This window comes from Hyperoodon ampullatus, assembly GCF_949752795.1.
Source record: "Hyperoodon ampullatus genome assembly, chromosome: 18".
NCBI classification, from domain to species: Eukaryota; Metazoa; Chordata; class Mammalia; order Artiodactyla; family Ziphiidae; genus Hyperoodon; species Hyperoodon ampullatus.
The window spans coordinates 13,779,968-13,807,447 of NC_136931.1; the positions used below are offsets into that span (position 1 = coordinate 13,779,968).

At 45.0% G+C, this 27,480-nt stretch overlaps 1 protein-coding gene across 2 annotated transcripts; it reads right to left on the reverse strand.

Moving 5' to 3' along the window:
• Positions 1–18: 18 nt before the first annotated feature.
• Positions 19–26,765, reverse strand: COG4 (component of oligomeric golgi complex 4; the record flags this gene model as incomplete). Of its 2 annotated transcripts, XM_079722957.1 has the most annotated exons (19): positions 19–514; positions 737–865; positions 1,114–1,215; positions 1,418–1,501; positions 2,343–2,435; positions 3,036–3,152; positions 5,760–5,822; positions 9,916–10,081; positions 10,883–11,049; positions 11,610–11,728; positions 13,429–13,562; positions 15,637–15,695; positions 16,426–16,583; positions 17,112–17,217; positions 19,487–19,680; positions 20,930–21,104; positions 23,817–23,931; positions 24,629–24,711; positions 26,595–26,765. In XM_079722957.1, 19 exons carry the CDS (start codon positions 26,763–26,765, stop codon positions 380–382), a joined length of 2,370 nt encoding a protein of 789 aa, XP_079579083.1. In that variant the 3' UTR covers positions 19–379. The 2 variants fall into 2 exon arrangements, with proteins under 2 accessions (XP_079579083.1, XP_079579084.1); XM_079722958.1 differs by lacking the exon at positions 5,760–5,822 and having other exon boundaries at positions 26,595–26,753.
• Positions 26,766–27,480: the final 715 nt, after the last annotated feature.

The window sequence follows — 27,480 nt, forward strand, 5'->3', positions numbered from 1 at the left end:
TATCTTTATTTAGGGTGATCATAAGCATCACAGCCTCTCCTCGGAATAAACCTAATTCCTTAGGTCCCTAGATAAACCTAAGTCCTTTAAGACTGGCAGGGAGGCAGCCCATTTGCTGTAGTGTCCAAGGACGAGAGAATGACTACCTGTGCAGGAGACTGGCTTGCCCTGTCTTGCCCACCTAATTAGGAGCCAAGGGGGACCTACCTCACTTGGTGGGGAGAGACTGTCCTCCAAAGCACCCTGACAGGTCTGAGAACAGAGAGTGGACTGCGTTGGGGCCTTGTTTCCATGCTGCCAGCAGTGGAACAGTCTGGGCTGTGGCCACTTAGGGAATGGGCCCCAAAGCGTGATGGGCCAGGTGGGGTCACCCTGGCAGCTACAGGCGCAGCCTCTTGATGTCCTCGCTGCGGAAGTCTATGCGCAGAGCCAGCACCTGGCGTACTTCAGCAGGAGTGAGGCGCCACGTCAGTGGGCCAGAGTTGGCGCCCCAGTAATCTAGGATCTCAGTCACCTACAGGGAAGAACAGAGACGAGTCAGCAAGGAGGGGCTATCTTGAGAGAAGGCCTTGGGTTCCACCAGAGGCAGGGCAGGGGTTGCCCAGGAAGAAGGTGGCCTGCAGGGCTGGGCTGCTGGTGGAGACTTGGTTTTGAGGGAGTGGCCGGGATTCAAACTTTGTCTCTGCCTCTCTTCCCAGTCACCTTTCCCTGGCTAGGCCAAGGGAGCCCTACATACCCGCTCCAGATTGAGGACTGTGGCCATCTGGGAGAGCCGGGCAAACTTGTCTCGGATGGTCCAGGTGGTCACCGTGGTGAGGTAGGCAATGAGCGACCTCAGTTCCTTGTCAAACTGCAGACCGCCCAGCTGCAAGGGAACACGGGCCCAGTCACTGTTTAAGGCCTGGCCCTCTGGCCAAGCAGAACTGGCCCCCAGTTTCGCTCAGTGCTGGGCTACAAGGCCAGCTGGGCCTCAGATGGTGCCTCAGCTGGCCCCACTGCCTCAGGGCAGGACTGAGCCTAGATATGCAGGGCCTGGGCAGACAGAGGGGACAGACTTGTCTTCCTTAGAGGGAAAGCAACAGAGCAGGGGGACCTGTGCTCCCTTGACATTACCCGGTTGAAGGTGGACTTCAGCACCACTTTCTCCAACTCGACTGCGACAAGGCTGGTCGTGAGGCTGGTCAGGCTGTCGTAGATGACTGGAGACAGGCTGGCCTGCAAACAGGTTAGGCATCAGAGGGGGGCCCACCTCACCCCTCTGCCTCCCAGGAGTCTTTCTCCTGTGGGAGTATTTCTATGGCCTGGGGCTCGGAAGAGCTTCCTGGGTTCCCAGCAGGAGTGTGATGAGAAGCCTCAGGCTGCTGACTGGGGCAGAGGTGGGTAATTCTATAGGCTGGTCCCAAGACCCCCTGCTCACCTTGAACTCTGCCATTTGCTGCTCCAGATTAAGGATGAACTGTTGTACCCAAGGGTCATTGGCCTCGTAGTCATTGAATTCTTCCTATTATCAGGAAGCAAGGTGGGTCACCAGGGGCGTCTCCAAGAAGGATCATTCACCCCCCTCCCTCGTAGCTTATGACTCATCTAGCCTAAAATCAGCTTAAAATCAGGCTGGCAGAAACTGCTGCTGTTTCTGCATCACACTTCTGACCAGCAAACAGCCCTGGGCTGCAGCAGTGGCCCATGCAACATGGCAAAGCTCCTGGCAGTTTATCCCCTCTGTATCTCATGTTATACAGGAATGAAAAGATTAGGCTAGAGGGGCTTCCCTGGTGGTGCAGTGGTTAAGAATCCACCTGCCAATGCAGGAGACACAGGTTTGAGCCCTGGTCTGGGAAGATCCCACATACTGCAGAGCAACTAAGCCTGTGCACCACAACTACTGAGCCTGCGCTCTAGAGCCCACGTGCCACAGCTACTGAAGCCTGCACGCCTAGAGCCCATGCACCGCAACAAAAAGTAGCCCCTGCTCACTGCAACTAGAGAAAGTGCACGCGCAGCAATGAAGACTCGGGGGGGGGGCGAGGGAGGGCGAGGGAGGGCGAGGGAGGGCGGTCCCAAGTCTATAAAATGTGGGGCAAGAAGAGGCTCAATAAATGAGAATGCGTCAGGTCAAGGCAAACTCCCTTTAGATGTCTTTCGGAGTCCTCTGACTGCAGGAACAACCTGTTTCTGGGAGGAACCACCTGTTTCTGGGAGGAACCTAGCCTTCGAGCACGAGAGAAGTGGGCCTGAGAAATATGTAAGGTCTGGTCTGTTCAGACAGCTCCACTGCACTCCAGCTGTGGGCCGGGGAATGAGGGGTAATCCTGGGCTTGGTGGCCGTCCGTGGTCAGGCTGACCTCCTCGATGTTGTGGGAAACAGAGAGAAAGGTGTTGATCCAAGGCTGCACCTGCGGCTTGATGGCTGTGCTGTTTAGCTCCATCAGCCCTTCCTGTAGGACAAGGCAGAGACGCATCAGACACAGAAGACACATGCCTCCATCCCTTCCCTTTCTCCTGCTCTACCCATCCCTTGACTGTCAGGGCATCCTTCCAGCCATGAGGCTTTTCTGCAGGCCCTGTCTGAAGTCTAACAGAAATAATGCTAATCAAAGACGCCAGGAAAAACCTGTTCCTTTCCAGATATATTCTGATTCAGGTCCAGGCCAGAGATGAGACCATGGGGTTGGTCTGTTAAACTCTAGAAAGAAGAGATTTGAGTACCTGGTACTAGGCAGCACCTTCGGCTAAGGCCAAGCAGATCTCAGTACCCACATGGTTCAATTTCCTCTGAGGACCCTTCTGAGGGCTCCTGGCACTGGAGATTCTAGAGGACCAGAATGCAGCTTGTCAACGTGACAGCTGCACTGCTGAGAAACCTTTAGTCTTCAAGGGACTCGCACAAGTGCAGTGGCTTCCACTCGGCTCCCTCATGCCTCCTCTTCCCCCCTCCCGTTTCCTTATATGCACGAAGCCCATGATAAGCCAGTGACAATATTCTCAGAGTGAGACACAGGCCCAGGATTCAGGCAGCAGTTGAACCTGGGGCTTACCTGCAAGAGGTCTCGGAATTTGTTGGACACGGCAACCAAGTCAGAAAGGCAGCTGTCAAACTTGGCCTGGGCCTGCTCCCCTCCAATGCCTTGGTTGAACAGCTTGGTGCAGTCACTCTAGGGGAGAACACCCAGCCATCAGGCTTCTGAGCATGCCTGGGCCGTGGGCATGTGAGGAGGGCGAAGAGGCCAACATGAAACCAGCCATTTCTCCTATTCCAGCCTTCTCTGGGAGCAGCTCTGGTCAGTCCAAGGCAGGAACCCTGGCTGGGTCTCAGGAAACCTGCATTTGATCCTGTGGCTAGTCATTTGGCTCCCACTTCCCTCTTTGTAATATGAGGGTATTGGTGTCAGGGGGTGTGAGTAAGAAACACAAATATCAGAAGTTTTTCACACCTTTAGAGTCAGGCATTCCTGGCTTCAAATCCTGCCTCAGCCATGTATTAGTTGAGCGACCTTGGTCAAGTGATTTAAAGCTTCTGAGCTTTAATTTCCTTGGCCATAAAGTGGGAACACATTCCTGCTCCCATGGTGGTTGTGAGAGTTGGATGAGATGATGCATAAAGTGCTTAGCCCAGTGCTTGGAACGTAGTAGGCACTAAGGAGACACTAGCTATTGTAATAGGATCTGCTTTCTAAATAATTTGGTCTGGCTGCCCAGGGGATATTGTCAGGACCATAGGTAAGATTTAAGTGCTTACTGTGTGCCAGGCCCCCGGTTTTAAGCATTTTACTTTTATTAATTAAAGTACCTTTCTTATGGAGTAGGTACTATTATTATCCCTACTGTATAGATGAGGAAACTAAGGCACAGGGAAATTAATAACTTGCCTAAAGCCACACAGCAGTAACTCGTGAAGCTGGGATTCAAGCTGGGAATTATGGCTCCAGAGCACCTGTTCCTAATCCCACACTAAGGTCTAGCTGTAGAGAATGCCACAGGGGGAGCTGATTTGGGTTGGCAGGAGCTGCCTGCATTTCCTATAGCCTCCTAACAGTTGGTGCCATTTTGGCTACAGGAGGAGCAGCTGTGAGGAAGAGCTGCAAAGGGACTGATCTAGCAGGGAGGGGTCCTTGGTCCCCGTGGCAGCTCCAGTACTTACTATCTTTAACTAGCCTTTTAACCTCATCTGTTAAAGGGACATCACACCACCTGACCTGCCTATCTCAAAGGACTGCTGACGGGGTTGAGAAAGAATACATGTGAAATGCAAATCTAAGGGGGGGCGCGATTTATGGGAATTGTTTTTCCAGCTCTTTGTTATCCTTCTTTTCATTCACTTGGCTAATTCTGCTGGCTCAGTTCTGAATTCCTAACATTTCCCAAAAATTTACTTCAAAATCCAACAGACTAATTAACGTTAAGGAAAAAGTCTGGAATACAATCTAACGTGCCATGACTTAAAAACAATGACGACAACTACCTTGTTGAACACTTATAACGCGAGAGACACTGTGCTGCTGGTAGTTTGTGAATGCTGCTCTTATTTTATTCCATTTTAAGGCCTTTTTGGGGGTGAATTCCTAATCTGGTCCAGTTGACACTGTAAACCCCCACCTGACTGCTCTCTCCGAGCCTCCCTCAGGAACCCCGTCAGCAACTAGGCCCTCTTCTCACGTGCTGGCTCCCGGCCTCCTCAGTCTGCCCAGCCCCAAAGCCAACACTCAGCACCAGCCTCGGCACTGAGCCCCACGCTTCTGCAGCCAAGCATCTTCCCTGGTATGAGTGTCCGCTGGGGAGGCAGGACTCTGGCTTCCCTCTTCTCCCAGAGGCAGAGTTGGGGAGTGGTGGAGAGCTGGGCTCTTCGTTTTCTAATACTTAACAAAGTGATTGCTCCATGATGTTACGTATAACTACTAATACAATCATTAACTACCACTGCATGCCGCTCATGTACCAGGTGCTTTATATTCTCGTTCAATTCTCACAACAAACCTGTGGGGCAGAGAGCATTACCCCTGTATACAAAAGAGGAAACTGAGGCTCAGGGAGGTTAGAGAACTTGCTTCAGGCCACACAACTGGTCAGTGGTCAAGTGGGGACTTGAACTCAGGGGTATGTGACTTCCAAGCCCAAGCAATTTCCACTGTTACATGGCCTTCCTTTAAAAAAGGACAACAGTAACTGGCTCTGTACAGGGTTAAGTGAACCCCATATCATCTTTTTTTTTTTTTTTCTGGTCATGCCACGCAGCTCGTGGGGTCTTAGTTCCTCGACCAGGGATTGAACCTGCACCCTCGGCAGTGAAAGCACAGAGCCCTAACCACTGGACCGCCAGGGAATTCCCCCCATATCATCTTAATCTCAAAATTTATAGAGGGCTTTATCACTTTTATAAAGTGCTTTCAATCCTGATTTTTTATCGGGCCATCCAACAAACCCAAAGCAGGGCACCATGGAGATCTGTATCTTGTTTCATAGATGAGAGAACTGAAGCTCAGGGAGTTAAGGGATTTGTCCAAGGTCACAGGCCAAGTATGTGCTGGAAGAGCTAATTTGAATTTTGATCTCCTAACTCATGGGTCAGAGCTCTTCCCATAGTTCAGAGATGTCCTGCTACCATGTCATTCACTAATGAATCCCCTCAAATGCTCTGAAGAAGAGCTGGCTCAATGCCAGGGAATGCCATAGCCCCCACTAGGAGGAGTGCACAGGGCTCACTCTCAAAAGGAGGCCTGGGGAGGCTACAGCCACTGAAAGCTGATAGGCAATTTCCCCCGTACCTCCAGTGTCTTCTTCAAAGTGGAGATGTTTTCACTGCAGACTTCCACGTTGTTCAGGGTCACCTGGGAGACAAGGACAGAAGAATGTGACTTCCTGCTCACTATTATTTGTACCCACTCCAAGGCCAGACTGGCTGACAGCTGCACTCCTGAGGCTGGGTGGGGGGCGCTAAGGACCACCCACACCAGTGTCATCAGGCAGGGGGCTCAGGTCTCGGTGGGCAGAATGGTGAACCAGGCTCGCCCTTTCTCCTGGGCTTGACACAAAGGCAGCAAAGCCATCTGACCTCAGAGGTAGTGACCCAAGGTTTCAGGTCTTTTTGTTCCATGTTTAGGCATGCAAGTCTCGGAGAAGTCCTTGGGCTCCAAACCTCCAAGCCCAGGTCAGTGATGCAACGGCTGACACTGATTAAAGAAATGCTTCCTGAGAGCCTGCCACCTATGAGGCATTTTCTCATCATTAGTTCTTTGGCTCTGTTGAATACCTTCTGCAAAACAAGTATAGTTGACCCTTGAACAACGCAGGGGTTAGGAATGCAGTCGAAAATCAGCATGTAACTTAGAGTTGGCCCTCCGTATCTGCATCTGTAGATTCAACCAACTGTGAATTGTGTAGTACTGTAGTATTTACCATTGAAAAAAATCCACGTATAAGTGGACCTGTGCAGTTCAAACCTGTGTTGTTCAAGAGTCAACTGTATTATCAAGCCAGCTCACAGGTGGAAACATGACTCCTAAGAAGGTGAAATAATTCACCAAGGTCAGTCAACTTCTGATTCAGCAAATATTTAAAGTGCCCACTATGTGCCAGGCACTGTTCTAGGTACTGGGAAGAAAGCAGTTAACAGACAAAATCTATCCCCTCGCAGAGTTTACATTCCAGAAGGGAAGTCAATAAATAAGTGTCAGGTAGTGATAAATGCCATGAGGAAAAATAAAGCAGGGTAGGAGGACAGCAATTCAAAGAGTGACAGGATTAGAGCCAGGATTAGAATTTAGGTCTCCCCACTCTAGGCCAAGGGCTCCTTCCTTCATAACTCAATGGCCTTATGAGCTTGGTGCAGAAACACCAATCATAAAAAGCAGCATGTGACAAAAGTGACAATTACGGTAAAAACTGCTATGGTCATTTACAGGAAAGACACAATGTTTTGGTCTGAGGCATTCTAGGAAACTCCATGGTAGAGTAGGGAACTGAGTGGAACTTAAAAGGTTGGAACATAATTCTGATAGGAGGGGAGGGTGAGTACATTTCTCCACCCCCATCGGCCTCCTCTAGTCCGGTGTCCTGTTTGATGTTATCTTAATGGTATTTAGGATTATCTGATATTGTCTTGTTTGTTTCTTGTTTCCCTTTCCTACTAGAATGAGAGCTCCAGGAGGCAGGGATCTAGTCTGTCTTCTCTACAGCTGTATCTCTAGCATAGCACCATCCAAGAGAACTTTCTTGACGATGGCAGTATTCTAAATCTGAACTGTCCAGTACAGTAGCAATAGCCATGTGTTGCTACTGAGCACTTGAAATGTGGCTGGTGCAACTCAGGGGCTGGATTTTTAGTTTAAAGTTAAATTTAAATAGCCACACCATACTGGGCAGTGCAGCTCAAAAACCTAGAACAGTGCCTGATATATAGAAGTTTCTCAATAAATATTTGTTGAATGAATGAATGAGTGAATGACTGTCTTCTGGAGAAAGGATAACATAAGCAAATGCAGAGTGGCATAAAATCCAAAAAGGTATTTGGGGACCAGCAGAGTCAGTGCACAGACATGTGCAGGGAAATGGCAAGAGGTGGAGCTGCAGAGATGGGTGAAGTCAGACTGGGAATTGGGAGCTATGCTGTCCTGTGGACAATGGAGTGGCACTGACGATTATTTAAAGCGGGTGAATGCCACACGAGCACAGCTCTGGTTTGGGAATACTAATTTAGAGGCCTTGTGTGGGAGAAATTAGAGTTTGAGAAGATCACATTGCCTTTGAACTGGTGTGCTGGTGCCATGACCAGGAAGGCCGAGGTGAGGCAGGGAGGGGCTAGTATTTCAAGAGATGAGTCAGAAGCTTCAGGATTTCAGGGTGAAAAAAGAATCCCATAACCCCAGGGATTGAGATTAGCATGTCCCTCCTGTCTTCCACAAAAATACTGCCCTTGTCAGTGTCCTGCAGCTAATACTACAAGATCATACTGCTGACAATGCTGCTAAGACCACTTACATGGTGGATGGATGAGACTTGAGGTCTTTCATTAGCATGCCACAGCACAAGGCTGCTAACATCGCAAACTTCCAGAGAAATAACTGCACTGTCATGACAGCTCAAGGACGAAGGCCACAACATAAATGTTTCCAAGGCACTTGAGGGGAGGGCATAAGTAAAATCTGTCATGAGGGAAAAATGGATTTGAGTTCAAATGGTATTGATTTCAAATACCAAAAACTTTGATGTCAAAGTTTCCTTGTACTGACAGTCCTTGTAAGCGTGGATTCACTGGGCTTATCCCTAGCTCATGGTGAATGATACATCAGCACTGTTGGGGAATTCATCTTGACAGCCAAATGAATCAAGGTGACATAAGAAATAGGTCCTACAATGGGAGTGATGACATTTTAAGTACTTGGCATCAGGAAAACCAGAAAACTGTCACCAAGCATTTAGCATCACCTTTTCTTGTTGGCCTTATCTTCTGGGCCCTCAAACAATGAAGCTGTCTGAATGGGAGCAGCAAATGTGTGAACACAGCAGCCAGCCTACTGGGGACTCGTGGAGCCAAGGGATGGAAAATAGGACTAGAGTGACAGGATGGGTCAGATTCTAGAGGCCTTCAACAAACTGTCCGGCAAAGATGTCTAGTTTTAATATGGTAGGTAGCAAGGAGTCATTTCTGAGCAGAGAAATGAAAGATGAAAATAAGTTCTATAAAAAATGAAATAGAATGCAAACAAAATGAAAAATTTAAGTCAGTTCATGATCATATGAAGCTGGTTGCCAGAAATTTTGGCAAAGTTCTCCAAAGGTACCATATTTCAGAGGCAATAGTTTCTTGGAGTTCATCCTCTTTTTTGGCAACAACCATGACATCCTAAAAAGACAGAACCCATACTCAGGGAAGATATTTTCAATGACAAGGAGAAAGTAAGGTTTCCTAAATAGACTTCATTGGATCTGTCTGAGGACTAGTTACTGTGGGCCCCCCTGCATAGGGGCAAGGTAGATATTAGCATGTTTAGGCTTCTGTCTCTGAAAGCAACATCTTAACTCTTTTGGTGTTATAGGCCCCTTTAAGAATGATAAAAGCTAAGGACCTTGCTTCTAGAAAAAAAAAGGGTATACATTTTTGCATCCTACCCCCAGGTGTTCAGAGACCCCATCTGTGGACTGTTGACTGACAGCTCTGCTATTGGATGCTTCTGTCAGGTCTCTGAACCCCAGAAGCCAAGCAGACTCAGGGCCTGGCCAGTGTGGGGGTGGAGCAGAATGACCTCTGACGGTGCTGTACCCACACACGAAAAGACACCATGTGCCAGAAACGCCTGATCACAGGCCCAGGGCTCATCTGCATTCTTTCTGGCTCATCACAAATTGGCTGTTCACAAATTGGTTGTTACCCTGTATAAATCCCTTCGTCCTTCCACGCTTCTCCTTCCCCAGCTGTCACACAATGGTAAGACTGCCGTTCTGTGTAGCAGGACTTTAAGAAGGTCACCTTTCTGAAGAAGCTGAGAGCCTGAGAAGTGTGCTAGAAAAGCAGTTTGGTAGGCCTAAGCAGTTTGGTCAGCCCCAACCCATGTTGTGGGATGTCCTCAGGGAAGTGGTCTGGGGGCCTGGCACAGATGTAATCCAAGCTTGATACTAGTGGAGCCCCTCAACAGCTGGGTAGTGCTCTTGGGAATAAGCGCTGGGGAGAGCTGAGGCACCTAGCCTTCCAGGCAGGGAACAGTGCAGTGCATGTCCTGGCTCGGGCTGCTGTGAAATAGGTCCCTGGGTAAGAAATGGTTTCACAACCTTCTAGGAGGAGCTTTCCTTAAAGGAGGAGCTTTCCTTGTATATAGACACTGGAGGAAAAGTCTCCAGTTGAAGCCTTGTTATACTGTGGCTTAGAGGACACAGTTCAACCCCCTGAGATTAATTGAGCGGCTCCCAACCTGTGGGGCTACCTACCAGGAAGGACAGCTTGGCCTCGTCAGTGCTCTCGATGCCTTTAGTGTCAAATTTGCCCTGCTGGAGGCTGCTGTGCATGATGTTCACAGCACTTGTCACCCCACGCTGGATGTCCTGAAAGGTGGTGGCTGGGAAGCCCATCCGCAGCTTGTTACACAGAACGTCCCTGGGGGACAGATTGGCATATGAGGATTGACAGCACTCAACCTGGCTTCCAGTTCAGCATCCCCAAAGGGCTCACTACCCTGACCCAGAAGCATAAGTTGCTCTTTCCAGGGAATAACCAATCCCTGAGATCACCATACGAGACGCTGAGCAGCCAGGGTAGGAGAGGCCAGCAGCCTCTCAAAGGCACTGATATGAAAGAATACAGAGGAGACTGGCCAACTCTTCAGTCCCTATGAGGCTTTCACTTAATGCCACTGAGCTCCAAAATACTCGAGAAGGCAGTACAGCTTGGTGAAAGGCAGTACCGTTTAAGAGTTGAGAGAATAGGTTTTGAATGTCACACTCTACTCCATATTCTACCATTTATGAGATGTGTGATCTCCCTGAGCCTGTTTCCTCATTTACAAAAGAGAGCTAATGGTTCCTACCTCATAGGGTCGCTATTAGGACTGAACAGGAGCAGGAAGTTAGCACAGTGCCTGGGCTGTAGCAGTGGTAATTATCATTGTTAATATTACAACTACTGCCCTCATCTGAGCTGCCTGGTCTCTTTCCTAGGTCTGAGGGCCAATAACTCCTCCAATCCAGTCCAGGGAACACAGATTTGGCCTATAACATATCTGGTTGCTGTACAACTGCCTGGAGTCAAGGATGTTGTGCTACGGATGGGAGCTTATATCCTGTATAGAACTGAACTACAGTCATGAGGAAAAAAAGGAAGAAACAAAATGGGCCTCAGGAAGCAAGTACAACTAGGACCTTTTTGACTCCTAGAAAGCAGAAAGGGTGTTAAGTGTACCTGAAGTCAGACTCCAGCTCTGTGGTGGCGAGGTTGATCATGGCACAGAGACAGTCGATGCTGGAGCTAGACAGGGCCCGCCCAATGCACTTCTTAACAATGTAGAAGACATCGTCCACCATGCTGGATGTCAACTGGCCCTTCTCATAGGTGTCCAGAGCCACAGCCTACACAAAAGGCAAAGCACCCAATGAGGGCCCCAGTTCTGTATGTCACGGTTCTAGATGGTTCTGGAACAGGCCCTGGCTCTGCCCCCTTTTCTGTACCTTGTCCATGTTTTTCCCAACATAGCTTATTCTGGTCACAGCTTGGTGTGGTTCTTCCTTGACAAAATAGCTCACTTCCCTACTGATCACCACGTTAGGAAATTAAGTATTTAGGGCGTTTGCCTTGGGAACATCTGTTACGTAGGTTGTAAGACACCAGGCAAGGCCCTTCTTTCCCAGGGCTCTTCACCCACATACCTCCAGGGAGGCAGGGAACAGGTAGGTTCCCTGAGGAGCTGAGGTGTTCTTTTGTGATCCTTGGGAAAGAAGTCCCAGTTGGGTCCACAAAGAGCCTGATCACTCCAAAGATGCCCTCTAACTATTCAAAGCAGTACACTCAGTCTGCATGCAAGGGTATTCTCAAAGCAGGACCAAGAACTATGACATGCCTCGGCCATTCCCTTCAGCCTGGCTTCTTGGACAGGAAGCCCCAATTCCCAGGGATGTGTCCTCTCTCCTACCTTGTTGACAGTCTCCCTCATGAAGTATTCCTCCATGGTAATATATAGACCAATTAGCTCCTGCATGGTGCAGCTCAGTAGGCAGTTATTGAGGAGTTTGTCCAGGGACTTCTGGTGCTCTAGCAGACAGCCAAGAAAGGAATACTCACCCTTCTTCCCCAAGGGAAATAGATCATTTTTCTAGTCTCTGTTCCAAATCTGTACATGATTTACATGGTTATCACAGTACCAATAAAATTTTGTATTCTGCTTAAAAATTATATCACAAATATTTCAATGTTTCTACATGGCTTAGTTTTTCTTCTTTTTAGCTTACTTATTTTTAATGGCTGTGTGGTGTCTTATCATGTAGATGGTCTGTTTTTAGACACCTAGGTTATTTCCAAACATTTTGCCATTATTAGAGATAACTGAAAATCATAGTCATTGGAGATTTTAGTTAATGTTATTGTACAAAGAAGTTTTTACTTCTTTTCCATTATTTCCTTAGAATTAACTGGTAAGACTCAAAAGACGTAAGCTTCCAAAGCCAAAGACAAATATATTGGGTACAGACCATTTCATTCTCTAACCAGTGCTATCCAACAGAATTTTCTGTGATGACGAAAATGTTCTGTATCTGTTGTCTAATGTAGTACCACTATTAAGTACTTGAAATGTGCTTAATATGATTGAGGAACTGAATTTTTAATTTTATTTAATTTTAATTAAATGGCTTGTGGCTTCTGTATTAAACAGTGCAAATTTGAACACATATGGTTATTATTATAACAGCAATAAGCACCAAACTCTAAATGAGCATGTATTCTCCTTTAAACACCAATTCAGGGAATTCCCTGGTGATCCAGTGGTTAGGACTCCGTGCTTCCACTTCAGGGGGGCATAGGTTCGATCCCTGGTTGGGGAACCAAGATCCCGCAAGCCACGCAGCGTGGCCAAAAAAAAAAAAAAAGAAAAAACCACCTGGGTCACATAAATAATTCCCTTGCCGTGTATTATTGATACAAGCCATGCAGAATGCCACAGATGTTGGGTCAGTTTCAGGTCTCCAGTTCAGGGAATCCTGCCTATACTCAACCAGCAGGAATTAAATGGTCTTAAAAACGTGGAGAGTCAATTTGTCCATGAAATAGGACTATGGCACACCTTTTTATTCAACATACTTATCCCTTCAGAAATTGCGACTGGAGGAACTGGGAGACTGAGGGAGGGAGTGACAGGCTTTCTTTATACCATGTACTCTTTTTGTATACTCTTTATACTACATATTCTTTTCTCAATATTATACCTCAATACTACATTGAGGTATAATTTATATACTATAAAATTCACTCACTGTACATGTACAATTCAATGATTTTTTTTTAGAAATTCTATAGAGTTTTGTAACAATAGCCACAATCCAGTTTTAGAACATTTCTATCACTCCTTTAAGTTCCCTCATGAAATTATGTATATATTTTTTGTTCTATCTACCTACCCATCTATCTTGTGCACATATCACCTACTTAAACACCAATCCCTAAATCTGAGCTGCTGAGAAAGCATAGTGTGGGGAAAAGAGCAGAGGAAAATCATTGAACCACTCTTGCCTTTAGCTTTCCTCATCTGTAAAATGATTAGATGGCCTCAAAGAGCCAGTCCAATTCTAAAATCTGGTAAGTCTAGATTTCCTCCTGGGAGTCAATTTGTCCATAGACCCCCCCACAGACTAATAAGCCCCAATTATTTCCCTATTAAAAGATCTGTGACTTAAGTATTACAAAACAGAGCCAACTATACCCCAACCCATCCCAGAGAACATGGGAAATGCCTTTACCTTGTTTTACTTCTTCTGAGGCCATGGAGTCCCCCACCTCAAAATCTGAGCTGATTCTTTTCCTGAGGAAGCGTAAGTACAGCTCACTGCGGGCATTCATCAGGGTGACCTCAGTCAGGATAGGATCCAGTTCCCTGAGACACACGGAGCAGAAAGAATAAGCAGGACACTGGATTCCTTCAGATTTAAGAGCTACAGGGCAAACATAGTCCCAAACTCCCCTTCCCCCTGGGCCCAGAAGGGTCAGCTCTGCCCAATGGACCTCCTGGCTCTGCTGGTCCAATTATAATCAGAGACAGCTGTCAACCACATAGCCCATTTACATGTTTCACCTGAACTATTCACCTCCTAAAATCCTGCCCGGGCTAAATAAGAGATTGGGAGATGTATTTTTGTTAGTGGTTTAAAATGATCTATGCTTCATGTGAAAGAAATCACACCTCCTTAAGCCCTCATGTAGCTGTGCTGGGATTTTTTAGGGTACATCCTTAAACTGTGCCTCACACCCATTCATCTATCCAGATGAATAGCCAAAACAATCTTGGAAAAGTAAGGACTTGGAGGACTCACACTTTCCAATTTTGAAACTTACTACAAAGCTACAGCAAACAAGACAGTGTGGTTTTACTGGCATAAGAATAGACATATAGATTAACTAACAGTCCAGAAATCTTGACGTTTATGGTCAACAGATTTCCAACCAGAATGTTAAGACAATTCAATGAAGAAAGTGTAGTCTTCTCAACAATTGTGCTGGGATAACAAATATCCACATTACCAAGAATGAAGTTGATCCCCTCCCTCACATTATAGAAAAAATTAACTCATTTTCCACACTGAAGTCCAAGAGATCTTTTCAAAACATAAATCTGGTCATATTGTAATCACATGATTTCCATAGCTCTTAGGATACAAGACACTGAATGGCCTGACTCTAACAACCTCACCAGGTTCATCTCATAGCAGGCTCTTGCCAACTCTCTGCACTTCAGCTATACTGGCCTTCTTTGGGTTTTTCAAATACACAGGGTCTTTGCACGTGCTTTCCCTGCTCTACGTGTTACACATTTTACCTCTTATTCCTATTTACTCTTTCCGTGGCGCACGGCATGCGGGATCTTAGTTCCCCAACCAGGGGTGGAACCCCTGCCCTCTGCATTGGGAGCCCAGAGTCTTAACCACTGCGCCACCAGGGGGTCCCCTATTTACTCTTAAAGTCTCAGATCTAAGGTCATTTCCTCGGGATTTTTTTTCTTGAACTTCATCAGCTTAGGTTACATCCCTTTATTACATGCTTCCCTGTACTCTATGCTCAGTATGTTGTAATGGTTAACAGCACCAACTCTAGACTCAGACTGCTTGGATTCTATTCCTGGCTCTGCCACTTTCTAGTTGAACGACCTTGGGCAAGTCACTTAACCTCTCCAGGCTTCAGTTTCCTCATCTGTAAAAAGTGTTTATGGATTAAATCAGTGATCTTAACTGGGGGTGACTTTACCTCCTGGGGTACATTCGGCAGTGTCTGGTGATATCACGCTACCAGCATCTAGTGGGTTGAGGCCAGGGATGCTGCTAAACATTTTACAATGCACAGGTAGTTCTCCACAACAAAGAAATTACCCAGCCAAAATGCCAATAGTATGGAAGCTGAGAAACCCTAGATTAAATGATTTAATATCGGTTAAGTGTTTAGAACAATGTCTGGCAGACAGTACACACTATATACACGTTAGCTATTATTGTCTACTTTATAGACCATAAATGCCACAAAGAAAGAATTATGTCTGTTTTGTTCACTTTGCTTTCTGACATATCCCCAGTACCGAGGACCAGTGCCTGGCACGTAATATGTATAGAGTAAAAATTTACTGATTGAATGAATACACTTTTATGTTTGGCATTTCTTTTAATAAGCATATGTTACTTTTATTAGAAAAAAGTAAAAGTTAAAAATTTTAGGATAGTAGTTACCTTTGGGGGAGGAGAGTCACTTTGGGGAGTTCAAAAGTATTGGTAACGATCTAGTATTCTTTACAAAACACAAATATGTTATACATATGCTTTTGTTTGTATGCTATATTCCATTTAAAAAAAGAGTCATAGATAAAGTATTTTTAAAACATAAACCACATTGTAAGAGAGCAGTCTCTGAATGATACTTGATTACCAATTCAAACTTCTATGGGCTGAAGAAAAGAGCATCATTACCTTGGTTCTATTTTTTCTGATGTAGAGTTTCTCATCAAGTTGTTCTGGACATGCCGGAACTGCAATATACCACAGAAATGAGAATGCTCTTCCCCTCCCTCCTTCTATCTGCCCCTCGTTGGTCACTCCAAACTTCTGGCATAAGTATGTTTAGGTTTACTTTGTTTAACAGACAAGCCAAAAGTAAGCTCTCAGGATGAGGAGCCAAAGACTTCCTTTTGATTTATAATGCTAACATTCACCTCTGTTATTGCACTTAAAAGTGATGCTAGTGCTGTTCCAATGGACTACTGTCTAGAGTCTCCCAGAGTTCTAGAAATAAAATTGTATGGGGCTACTCCTATTTCTAAGTCCTACTCTTAGTTTATCTGCTCAAAGGAATGGAGAAACAAAGTTCTAAAAAAGAAAATGTTACCTATAGCACTTAAGGAATGAAGGAGAAATTTGAGACAAATTACTTAACACTGAATAGGACCTTAAGAAGTAAAATTCCATTAAATCACTAGAAGGCACTGTTGTACATTCTGTGATAGAGAAGTGGTCTAATGTTTCTGTTGTGTTCCTTTTAGGAAGCCCTTTCTATTTCCTTCTCAGTCATGTACTGAGGCCATAATTAACCTGACAACACCTCAAGTCCAAAGTAAGCTGGTGAGGGACAAGATGCGGGCCAGTCTGCATTTGCCATTTTTCTCCTCGCTGCACCTTTTTTCACTCCCCTCCCTAATTTATTCTATTCAGTATTGCTCGCTAATACTGCTACTAAACCACCTATAAGCCTCCCCTGCTCACCTGCTGGTGGTAGTCCCTCTGCTTGATGAACTTGTCTACCACCTTCTCCACCTGTCTGTCACATTCCACCTGCAGATATTTTATCAGGGTATAAAGTCTCCCTGGGCCATAATAGGTTTCCACTATTGGTTGATGGGTCTCTACAATTCGGGCAATCCCTAGAAGGGAAAAAGTGAGAGGGTTGTATTCCAAATATTCTTCCCACAAGATAAACTCCTTTCTTCCATCCAGGACTGACCTGGGGTCTAATTCAACCCTTTTTGGCTGTCTTACTTCCCAAAATGAACACAAATTGTACTCGTCAGTGCCAGGAGGTGCTAAGCAAATCTGTCTGTTAAATATGCACAGTGCTTAGTAAACCAGCAGGCATTTGATAAATTATGCTAATAGTTTCTACAGGAGCATCTTTGGAAATAAGCATCACTCTTCCCAGTCATTTATTTTGGGGTTAAATTCACTCTTAGAGTTTGGGTCTTGAAGACTAAGGAGAATCAAAACATCTGAGAGACGCTAACTAATCTTTGCTAATCAGGTACTGAATTGGGAAGTTAATTCTCCAATAAGTCAACACATAGCAAACCACAGGATTAAATTAAAGGCATCAGGCTAGCGAGGAGAAAAGAAAAGCTAGTGATGCAGGTGTTATAAGTGTCTCCAGTCTCCCGAGAGTGGAAAAAGGGGCTTGCCTTCAAACAGAAGAGTGAGTGTATCTGCAAAGATGACTGCAGCTCTTCGATCACTCATGTCTGTCCCTAGAACCAACAGTAGATTCTCCTCAGCTTTACTGGCCACCTGAAAAAGTAGAAAATCCACTTTTTTTTTAAAAAAGGTTAACTGCTCATATTTCTGTTTTGAACATATATACGTACATATACGCACAAGAAGAGAATGTTAAAGTTATTTTTTCAACTTTTCTTTTTTTATTTTATTTTTGGCTGCATTGGGTCTTTGCTGCTATGTGCAGGCGTTTTCTAGTTGCGGCAAGTGGGAGCTACTCTTTGTTGCGTTGTGCGGCCTTCTCATTGCGGTGGCTTCTCTTGTTGCGGAGCATGGGCTCTAGGTGCACGGGCTTCAGTAGTTACAGCACGCAGGCTCAGTAGTTGCGGCGCACAGGTTTTAGAGCATGCGGGCTTCAGTAGTTGTGGCTCGTGGGCTCTAGAGTGCAGGCTCAGTAGTTGTGGCACACGGGCTTAGTTGCTCTGCGGCATGTGGGATCTTCCCAGACCAGGGATGGAACCCGTGTTCCCTGCATTGGCAGGCGGACACTTAACCACTGTGCCACCTGGGAAGTCCCCACATATATTTCTTAGACCAAAGGCTAGCTTCAGTTTTCCAAAAAGACCTCCCATTGGCTTTCTTTTTCCCTTGATGCTTGAAAGCCTAGGCAGCACACAGGAACATCCCTTGGGGGCTCTGGGTTGTCCAGGCCTCAGGGAAGACAAAGAACTTAACACAGTTGTTAACTCTTCTTCCATTCAGAGGTATAAATAAAGCTTTCCTTTTCTTTGATAACATCTACAGTCATTAAACTCGGGAGAGAGTCCCAAGTTTCAAATATTGTTTCAAAGTATAACTCAAAGTTATCATTATTATTAATGGTGCTTCGTTGAGCAGGGGAAGGAATCTAGGTACTTGGAAGAGATTTTTAAGGGATTAACAGTAGAAACCATTTCCAGGTTTCGGATGGCAAAGTACTGATTACAAAAAAAAAAAAAAAAAAAATACTGATAAAAGAGTACCATAGGGACTTCCCTGGTGCAGTGGTTAAGAATCCGCCTGCCAGCGCAGGGGACACAGGTTCGATCCCTGTTCTGGGAAGATCCCACGTGCCGCGGAGCAACTAGGCCCTTGTGCCACAACTACTGAGCCTGCGCTCTACAGCCCATGCGCCACAACTACTGAGCCCATGTGCCACAACTACTGAAGCCTGCGTGCCTAGAGCCCATGCTCTGCAGCAAAAGAAGCCACCACAATGAGAAGCCCGCGCACCGCAATGAAGAGTAGCTCCCACTCGCCGCAACTAGAGAAAGCCCGTGTGCAGCAACCAAGACCCAACGTAGCCAAAAATAAATAAATTTAAAAAGAAAAAGTCCCATAAAGCAGTTATATTTTATTTTTAGTTAATTAATTTTTAGAATGGGTAAAACATACTTAAACATTCAAAAGAAACAAAGGAGGGTCTGGTGAAAAGTCGTTCTTCATCTTACCTATGTCTCTTGGTCTCCTAAGTCTCCTCTTGAGAGGCGACCACTGTTAACCATTCCAAAAATATCCTATGTTTACACAAGCATACATTTTTACTGCCACTCCCTTCATTTTAAACATGAATGATAGCACACTGTTATTTAACTTAACCAACCACATGTTAGAGAGTAAAATGTGTCAGCACATATGGAACTGTCTCATTTTTCTTAATGGCAAAATAATGTTCCATTATATAGAATTGAGGGGGTGGGGACAGGATGCACTGTGACATATAGTTAAAAAATAACAACAACCCTGTGCACATATGCCTACTGATGTTTGCTTCTCTCCATCTAAGGATGGGCTGGGCGGAGACGAGCTGAGACTAACTGAAGCCTGTTTCTTTTTCAGTTTTAATCTTAAGTGACCTCACCTGCTTCATCTCAATTTTTGAGACGTAAGCCTGGGTTCCCCCCTCACCACCAAGTCTTATTTTGAGACTGAAGCTTGGTTATGAAGTCTTAAAACCACTAACCAACTTCTCTGAATGCTCTTAAAATAAGCCAGTCCCTGGTTGACAGCCTGGAAAGGGTGATTCGACTTGTCAGAGAATCTGCATTTTAATTTTCCTATACTTTCACTTGGTCTGTTGGAAATAAATGTACAGCAGCAGATGTCCAGGCCATGCCTGGTACACAGTAGACTGGTAATAGGTAAGTGTTGAATGAATGTATGCATCCAGTCCTGCCAGGATACAGCAGAAAAGAGGAGTCAAATCCAGAGGTAAAAAAGTATCCACAGAAAATGTATCCATCCAGTGCCCCAATCTGCAGGTGGAGAACTGTACATTATCCTGCCAAGCAATCAGGAGCCATACCTGCTTGCAAAGGTATTCTGAGAACTTGCTTAGTCCCTCCTCATGCAAACCCAGCAGTGGGAAGATCTTGAAGAAGCGCTCCACCTGGGGCAGATCCCCTTCCTTTGTGGCAATGGCAAACTTCTCTGTGACAATGGCTTTGAGACGCTGCTCAGCTTCCTGCAGCAATTTCAGGTTGGCATCAATCATGCTGCCTGCACAATGGGGAGAAAATGAGAATTAACGTAAAGAATGGTACTACGTCAGGTATATGCCACCTGGTCTGCACATTCCAAAAATATGTATTGAGCACTTAGTGTGTGTAAGATGCTGTACTAACAATATGGATGATTAAGAGATGAATCAGCCATGATCCTATTGTCAGAGAAATTACAATCAACTGAAAGAAATAAGATTTATGTGCAAATAACTGTAATAAAATTCAGTGTATGGTAAGTGTCATAAGAAAGGTGCCCACAAGTCACATTTCTGGTTGAAGTAATCAGAAAAGGCTTCCTAGAGATGATATTCCATCTCTCAAAGACGGGCAGGATTTTGATACCTGAGCAGGGGGAACATACATTCCAGGCAAGGGGAATGAAATGAGCAAAGGATTAGAAACAGAAAGATGCAGAGTATTTGCTGAGTATTGCAGATAGTACATATCCTGGTATATAGACGAGCTCAATAAATGTGTGCACAATGGATGGATGCATGAGTGAATGGCATGAAATAAGGCTAGAAAGACAGCGTGGGTTGAGATCATGGAAGGCCCAGAATACCAAGCTAAAAATTTAATTTTAAATTAAAAAATATATATATTTATTTATTTGGCTGCACTGGGTCTTAGCTGTGGCATGTGGGGTCTAGTTCCCTGACCAGGGATCAACCCCGGGCCCCCTGTATTGGGAGCATGCAGTCTTATCCATTGGACCACCAGGGAAGTCCCTAATTTAAATTTTTTTTTTTTTTTGCGGTACGCGGGCCTCTCACTGTTGTGGCCTCTCCCGTTGCGGAGCACAGGCTCCAGACGCACAGGCTCAGCAGCCATGGCTCACAGGCCTAGCAGCTCTGCGGCATGTCGGATCTTCCCAGACCGGGGCACGAACCCGTGTCCCCTGCATCGGCAGGCGGACTGTCAACCACTGCGCCACCAGGGAAGCCCCCTAATTTAAATTTTATAAGCAGGCAACATGGTCAAGTGTAAAGAACCCACGGGTAGTAGATCTGGATTCAGTTTTCTTTTCCGTAAAGTAGGAATAACAACCTCTGCCTCGTGATAGTCTAGGACCTACGTAGGGTCTAGTACCAGACAAGGAAGTTTCCTAACAGATGTCCTTTTGCTGGTTGAGACTGCCTAGTTCAGATTACAGATGCTTGTATCTAAACTAGAAATTACAGATGTTTAAACTAGATTACAGATGCTTGTAACTAAACTACAAATCAACAGTTTGGGACGCCAACCTTCTTTGCCCTGTCGGCTGAGCTCGATGACTGACTTGTCCAAGCACAAGTAGCGATGAATGTGGGCTGCAGCCTGCTCATAATCTTCATTTCTCAAAGCAGTCTGAACTCCATCCATGCAGAACTTCAGGTCCAAGATGTCATCAGCTCTCTGAATGGCCTGATAGAGGCGATTCTGCAAAAAGACCTGGTGGTTAGAAACAATGTCCTATTCTTTCAAAAATCTCTCTCCAGAAGGTAGAGAGTTTCAGGAGCTGAATGTGATTAACCAGAGGTCCTTTTCAGCTTTCACTGGTAAACCAAAAAGCACCACCACTACCACTCACAAAACTTGTTGACGATGGTCAGTACTACTGATGGGTATCACACAATTTTGTTTGATTGACCGGATCATTTATTTTAATGGAAGTAGGAACGAGGATAATCCATATTTATATTTGGCTTATATTGTTTAATTTATAACACAATCAAAATGTATTTAACATTTTGGGGACATGATATTGTAAACCAGGTAATAAAATATGGAAAATACATGAAAAGTACTTTTGTTTTATTTATTTACTTTTTATATATTATCTTTATCAGTATTTCATTCTTTTCCTAAGATTTTTATTGGAGTATAGTTGATTTACAATGTTACAGCGTTTCATTTTTTGTTTTTGTTTTTTTTGGCTGCATTGGGTCTTTGTTGCTGCAAGCAGGCTTTCTCTAGTTGCAGCGAGCGGTGGGTGGGGGGGCTCTAGGGCTCACAGGGTCTAGAGCGTGGGCTCAGTAGCTGTGGCTCGCGGGCTCTAGAGCACAGACTCAGTAGTTGCGGCGCACGGGCTTAGTTGCTCTGCGGCATGTGGGATCTTCCCAGACCAGGGGTCGAACCCATGTCCCCTGCATTGGCAGGTGGATTCCTTTTATTTTATTTTATTTTATTTTATTTTATTTATTTTTGGCTGCGTTGGGTCTTCGTTGCTGTGTGTGGGCTTTCTCTGGTTGCGGCGAGCAGGGGCTACTCTTCGTTGCGGTGCACAGGCTTCTCATTGCAGTGGCTTCTCTTGTTGTGGAGCACAGGCTCTAGGCGCACAGGCTTCAGTAGTTGTGGCACGCGGGCTTCATCAGTTGTGGCTCGCGGGCTCTAAAGCGCAGGTTCAGTAGTTGTGGCGCACAGGCTTAAGTTGCTCTGCGACATGTGGGATCTTCCCAGACCAGAGCTCAAACCCGTGTCCCCTGCATTGGCAAGTGGATTCTTAACCACTGTGCCACCAGGGAAGTCCAGTATTTTTGTTTTAAAGAAGCAATAACATTTAAGAAAACTTTAATATGTGAGTTGGTAGCTGTGTGGCTATAACGTTTCATGGTAAATTATTTTGGCAGAATCTGAACAAATAGATAGGGAAGAGTTATGCTATTTCACAGGGGAAACCTGAGGCTGGGACTGATTTCTTCAAGAACCCAGATCCTGTGCTTGTGTTCAATACAGCAGCTACAAACCACCTGTGGCTAATGAGTGCTTGAAATATGACTAGTCCATGGGGAATTTCCTGGTGGTCTAGTGGTTAGGATTTGGTGCTTTCATTGCCTTGGCCCAGGTTTAATTCCTGGTTGGGAACTAAGATCCCACAAGCCGTGCAGCACGGCCAAAAAAAATAAAATAAAAATAAAAACTTAAAGAAAAAAAGAGGTATAAATGTGGCAATAAACTATCTTAAAAAAAAAAAAAGACAAGAAATGTGACCAGTCCAAATGAAGATGTATACAAGTAAAATACATACTGGATTTCAAAGACTTAGAACAAAATAAGGTAAAATATCTCACTGATACCGTTTCATAGTAATTTCTGATATAATGGGTTAAACAAATGTTATTTTTAAATTGTTAAAATTATATTCACCCATTTCTGTTTTGCTTTTTAAAAACGGTCACTGGGAAATTTTACATCACATGTGGGGTTCATATTAGATTTCTTTTCCAATCTGAATGACTTTTATTTCATTTTCTTACCTAACTGCCCTGGCTAGAACTTCCAATACAATGTTAAAGAGTAGCAGCAAGAGCTAACATCCTTGTTTTGTTCCTGAACTTGGGGGGAAGCACTTAGTCTTTCATCAATAAGTATATTAGCTGTGGGATTTTCACAGACGCCCTTTATCAGGTTGAGGAAGTCTCTTCTATTCCAAGTCTGTTGAGTATTTTTATCAAAAGGGGTGCTGGGTTTTGTCAAATACTTTTTCTGAGTCTATGAGATGATCATGTGGTTTGTTTGTGTTTTTTAATTTTACCTATTTTTATTTTTGGCTGCACTGGGTGTTTGTTGCTGCGCACGGGCTTTTCTCTATTTGAGGCGAGCAGGGGTTACTCTTCCTTGTGGTGCATGGGCTTCTCATTGCAGTGGCTTCTCTTGTTACGGGGCATGGGCTGTAGGCACGCGGGCTCAGTAGTTGTGGCACGTGGGCTTAGTTGCTCTGTGGCAACTAAGGGATCTTCCTGGACTAGGGCTCGAACCCGTGTCCCCTGCATTGGCAGGCGGATTCTTAACCTCTGCACCACCAGGAAAGCCCGATCATATGGTTTTTGTCCTTTATTCTATTGATATGATATGTTACATTCATTGATTTTCAGAGGCTAAACCAATCTTGCATGCCTGGGATAAATCCCACTTGGTCACAGTATAGTCTTTTTTTTTATATACGTTGCTGGATTTGATTTGCTAGTGTTTTTGAGGATTTGTATGCCTATATTCATAACAGCTATTGGTCTGGAGTTTTTTTGTGAGACCTTTGTCTGGTTTTGGTATCTTGCATTAGGTTTCTATTGGATGGTGCTACTCTAATTTCTAATGTGGTAGCTTCTCTACTGCCCTCTACTAACTCAAATATCAAAAGCTCAAGGGGATTACCTTGGCCAGGTCAAGCTGACGGACTTTGCTGGACACATTCTCAGCTAGGTTGCAGGTAAAGGTGATCATTCCAGCTAGCTGTTTTGCATCTCCTTCAATCAACTGCAGGTTGGGACTGGAGACACACATTGTCAGCACACATATCCATAGGGGTAGACAGTAGAAGAGATGGAAAAATTTTTTTGCAGATGGAGACTACGTCTTCTACTTCTTTTGTACCTCCCTACAACTCATAGGTCTGTTCATTCTATTCACAGCTTTTCCTCAAGAGTGTTTTAGTGAAAACTCAGGCCTATACTTAATAATAAATTAATTTCAATAACTACTAAAGACACCCCTAAATAGGTACTGCCAAAGAACCTAGATTCCCCCAATTGTTAAGTGAGCATAAAATGCACTAACCAACAATCTAAGAGGATGATGAAATCAAAGAGCAATTTTTATGACTAGAAACTATACAAAATCTGTAAAAACAGGGGTTCTCAAACTTGAGCTATATGTCAGAACCACTTGGTATGCACATTAAGCTAGAGATTCTAGGGCCCCACCCGCAGAGTTTCTGGTATAATAGGTTTGGGGTGAGGTCCCAAAATTTGCTTTTCTAACAAGTTTCCAAATGTTGATACTTGCTGGTCCAAGGACACTTTGAGAACAGCTTAACTATACCCTTAGGTAAACACTTTACCTGGAGGTAATGCTCCTTTTCAATTCAAACTCAACTTGCATTGTGTAACAGAAAGTTAGGAAAAATAGTAACTTATCCAGTGGACCCTAATGGAATTAACAATAGGTCTTGCTGAGATGAGACTCACCCCATCCGATGGAGAGTGACCATTTTACTTTCAATGGTGTTTTGCTGCTCTAAAAGAGCATCCAGCTCTCTCTCCACCACTTTCTGAAACACAGAGAAACAACCTGTCATTAGTATGATCAGAAGGAACCTCAAGAGTTATCTAAGCCAACCACTTAGCTGAAGGGTAAATCCCATTTCAAATGTCTTCTTTCCTCTCACTAAGCTCCCCTAGGACTTTAACAAACAATGCTTCATTTTTGCACTTACCATATTACATAATAATGGTTACCTTACGTGTATCTTATTCCGTCTACGAGATGAACACAACAAAGGGAGAACATAAACTTTTATTCAATTTCATTAGCATAGTGCCTAACACAGGAAGGCATTTAAAATATAAAAGCATGGGCTTCCCTGGTGGCGCAGTGGTTGCGAGTCCGCCTGCCGATGCAGGGGACGCAGGCTCGTGCCCCGGTCTGGGAAGATCCCACATGCCGCGGAGCGGCTGGGCCCGTGAGCCGTGGCCGCTGAGCCTGCGCGTCTGGAGCCTGTGCTCCGCAACGGGAGAGGCCACAGCAGTGAGAAGCCCGCGTACCACAAAAAATAAATAAATAAATAAAATAAAATAAAATATAAAGGCTCAAATAAACAAATGAAACTTCTAAAGTGGCAGTTATAAAAAGTCTCTTCTAGTGTATAGTCAGTAGCCAGAAGTGATAAATATAATTTCCTCTCAGCCAAGTCATTTACTGCACTACCTTAACTAATGTAACCTTCTTATTCTTGAGTTTCTTCATCTGTAAAATAGGGACAGTAATATATACCCCATACGACTGTTGTGTGAGCCAAACAAGATAACACATATAAAGTGCTTAACATAGCATGTCGCATATGGCTCAACAAAAGCCATTAGTATTAGTTATATGTTTCTACTACAATAGTCCAGTAGGATCCAGAGGAAAACATGTCCTTGACAGTCATCAAATACAAATACAAAACTAATATTGTTTGTTCTGTTCGTAAGACTGACTTCATTCCCCCCCCCCCCATTCATTGAATGCAAGCTTAGTACTGAACTTTATAAAGCACATCTTGCTGAAAAATGTATTAGAAACTGCTAAAGTTGGTATAAGTTAATTTATATTTGAAAATTCTCAAGATATCAATGACCACCTCTGCTCCAGTATGAAATTGCCTTTTGTGCTCAACCTTAATAAAACTTTGGTTTAGGAAACAGCTACTAAACTTTTAGATTAGAGTTTAGATCTTTCTTCTGACTGGCAAGGAGCCCAAATGGCATTCAAAATTGTATTGACATCACCAAGTCGCACGGAAAAGTGAAGCAGGCTGCAAGGAATGAATCTTTGACAGAATATAGCCCACGCCCCTCATTTGACACCACGCATGGGTACAAGAGATGAAGTGACTTGTCCAAGATTAGACAGTTGTGCCTGAGTCTTAAAATCTCAAGCTTCTATAAAGCCCTGCATTTAACCGAAACACTAAAATTACACCCCCAAATTCATTCCCCACAGGAGGAAATCTTAAAACGCTTCAAGGTTATTTGCAATGATTTCTCGCTTAAATGAGATAATGGGGTAAAAGTATTTCATAATTTTTAAAATTGCTAAGCCGTTGCAAGAGAGCCTTTACTCTTATTTTGAAAAGCAAGCGAGTCGGCGTATACCCTCAAATCTAACTTCACTCTGGCGGAGAAACCTAGAGATTAAGGGCCAGGGAAATCAACGGGGGAGTGGGGGCAGGTCGCCTAGATGACAGGAAAACATGCTTGGGGGCATCAGACCGAGTGAACAGAGAAGTCAGGTCGCCCCAACTACACTCAACTACACGCTTGCTTCTCGAGTAGGTGCTTTTTTGTTTCCTCGGCAAGAAGAGACCTTCTCACAGCCTGAATTTCCCAAGACTGACGGCTCCTAAGCCCACTGCCCCTGCATCCTCCTGGAAAAAGAAGCTCAGCCCCCCACCTCCTCGCCGCAGAGCCGTTGATACACAGCTTCCAGCTCCTGCAGGTCGGTCAGGGAGCGAATGAGTTCAGTGGATATTCCCGAACAGCTGCCTCCTCCCACGCCGTCAGGCGGCGGAGGCACCCCTAACAGCTTCTGAGAGGAATTGAGGTCTGCCATTTTGGTCCCCATTCCTCGCTTCCGGCCCCGCGAGGACCCCCGCCTCGTTGGCGCGTCACGTCTTTGGGGCTGCCCACGGCAGTGCCCAATGAATTTGTAGTTTTTTGTTTTTTTAAAGTCTACTTTAAAAGGTCAATTCATTTCCTATTCTCCTGGAAAAAGTGACGGTCATAAAGTATATTTAAGTAATTTTCAGTGCTGTGTGGAAGCAAGAAAGAAGCAGTAAAAAAAAAAATTATATATACATTCTTCAGGCGCCGGTTGGGGGACCTTTTTCCGTCGCGCGCCAACCGGAAGGTCCCTGTCTTAGGAGCTAATGGCGGACGCCGGCGCCTTGGCGTTGGTGGTTGTTTAGGGCTTGAAGGAAACTGAGGATCTGTCGGATATCTACGCCATCCTCCTGGCTGCAGGGTAAAGAAACAGCTCCCCGACCTCCCCGAGACCGGGGAGGCGGATAGCGGCCATGTAGGAGGGTGGGCCGAGCCTGTGGCAGGGGTTTCTGAGGCAGCTAGGCCCGAGAGGTACGGGAAAGGGAATGCTTGGGGCGGCTTTAGGGAATCGTCTCCCGTTTACGTTCACAGTGTGGGAACCAGGCCTGGCTCAAAATAAGCTTTCTAGAAACTGCGTACCTTTTAGGCGCTGGGGGAGGTGTGAGAAGGAGCAGGAGGGACGTCTTCTGGAGAAAGTAAACGACACACGGGAGGGTGGAAAGATCGAGGGTGTTAAA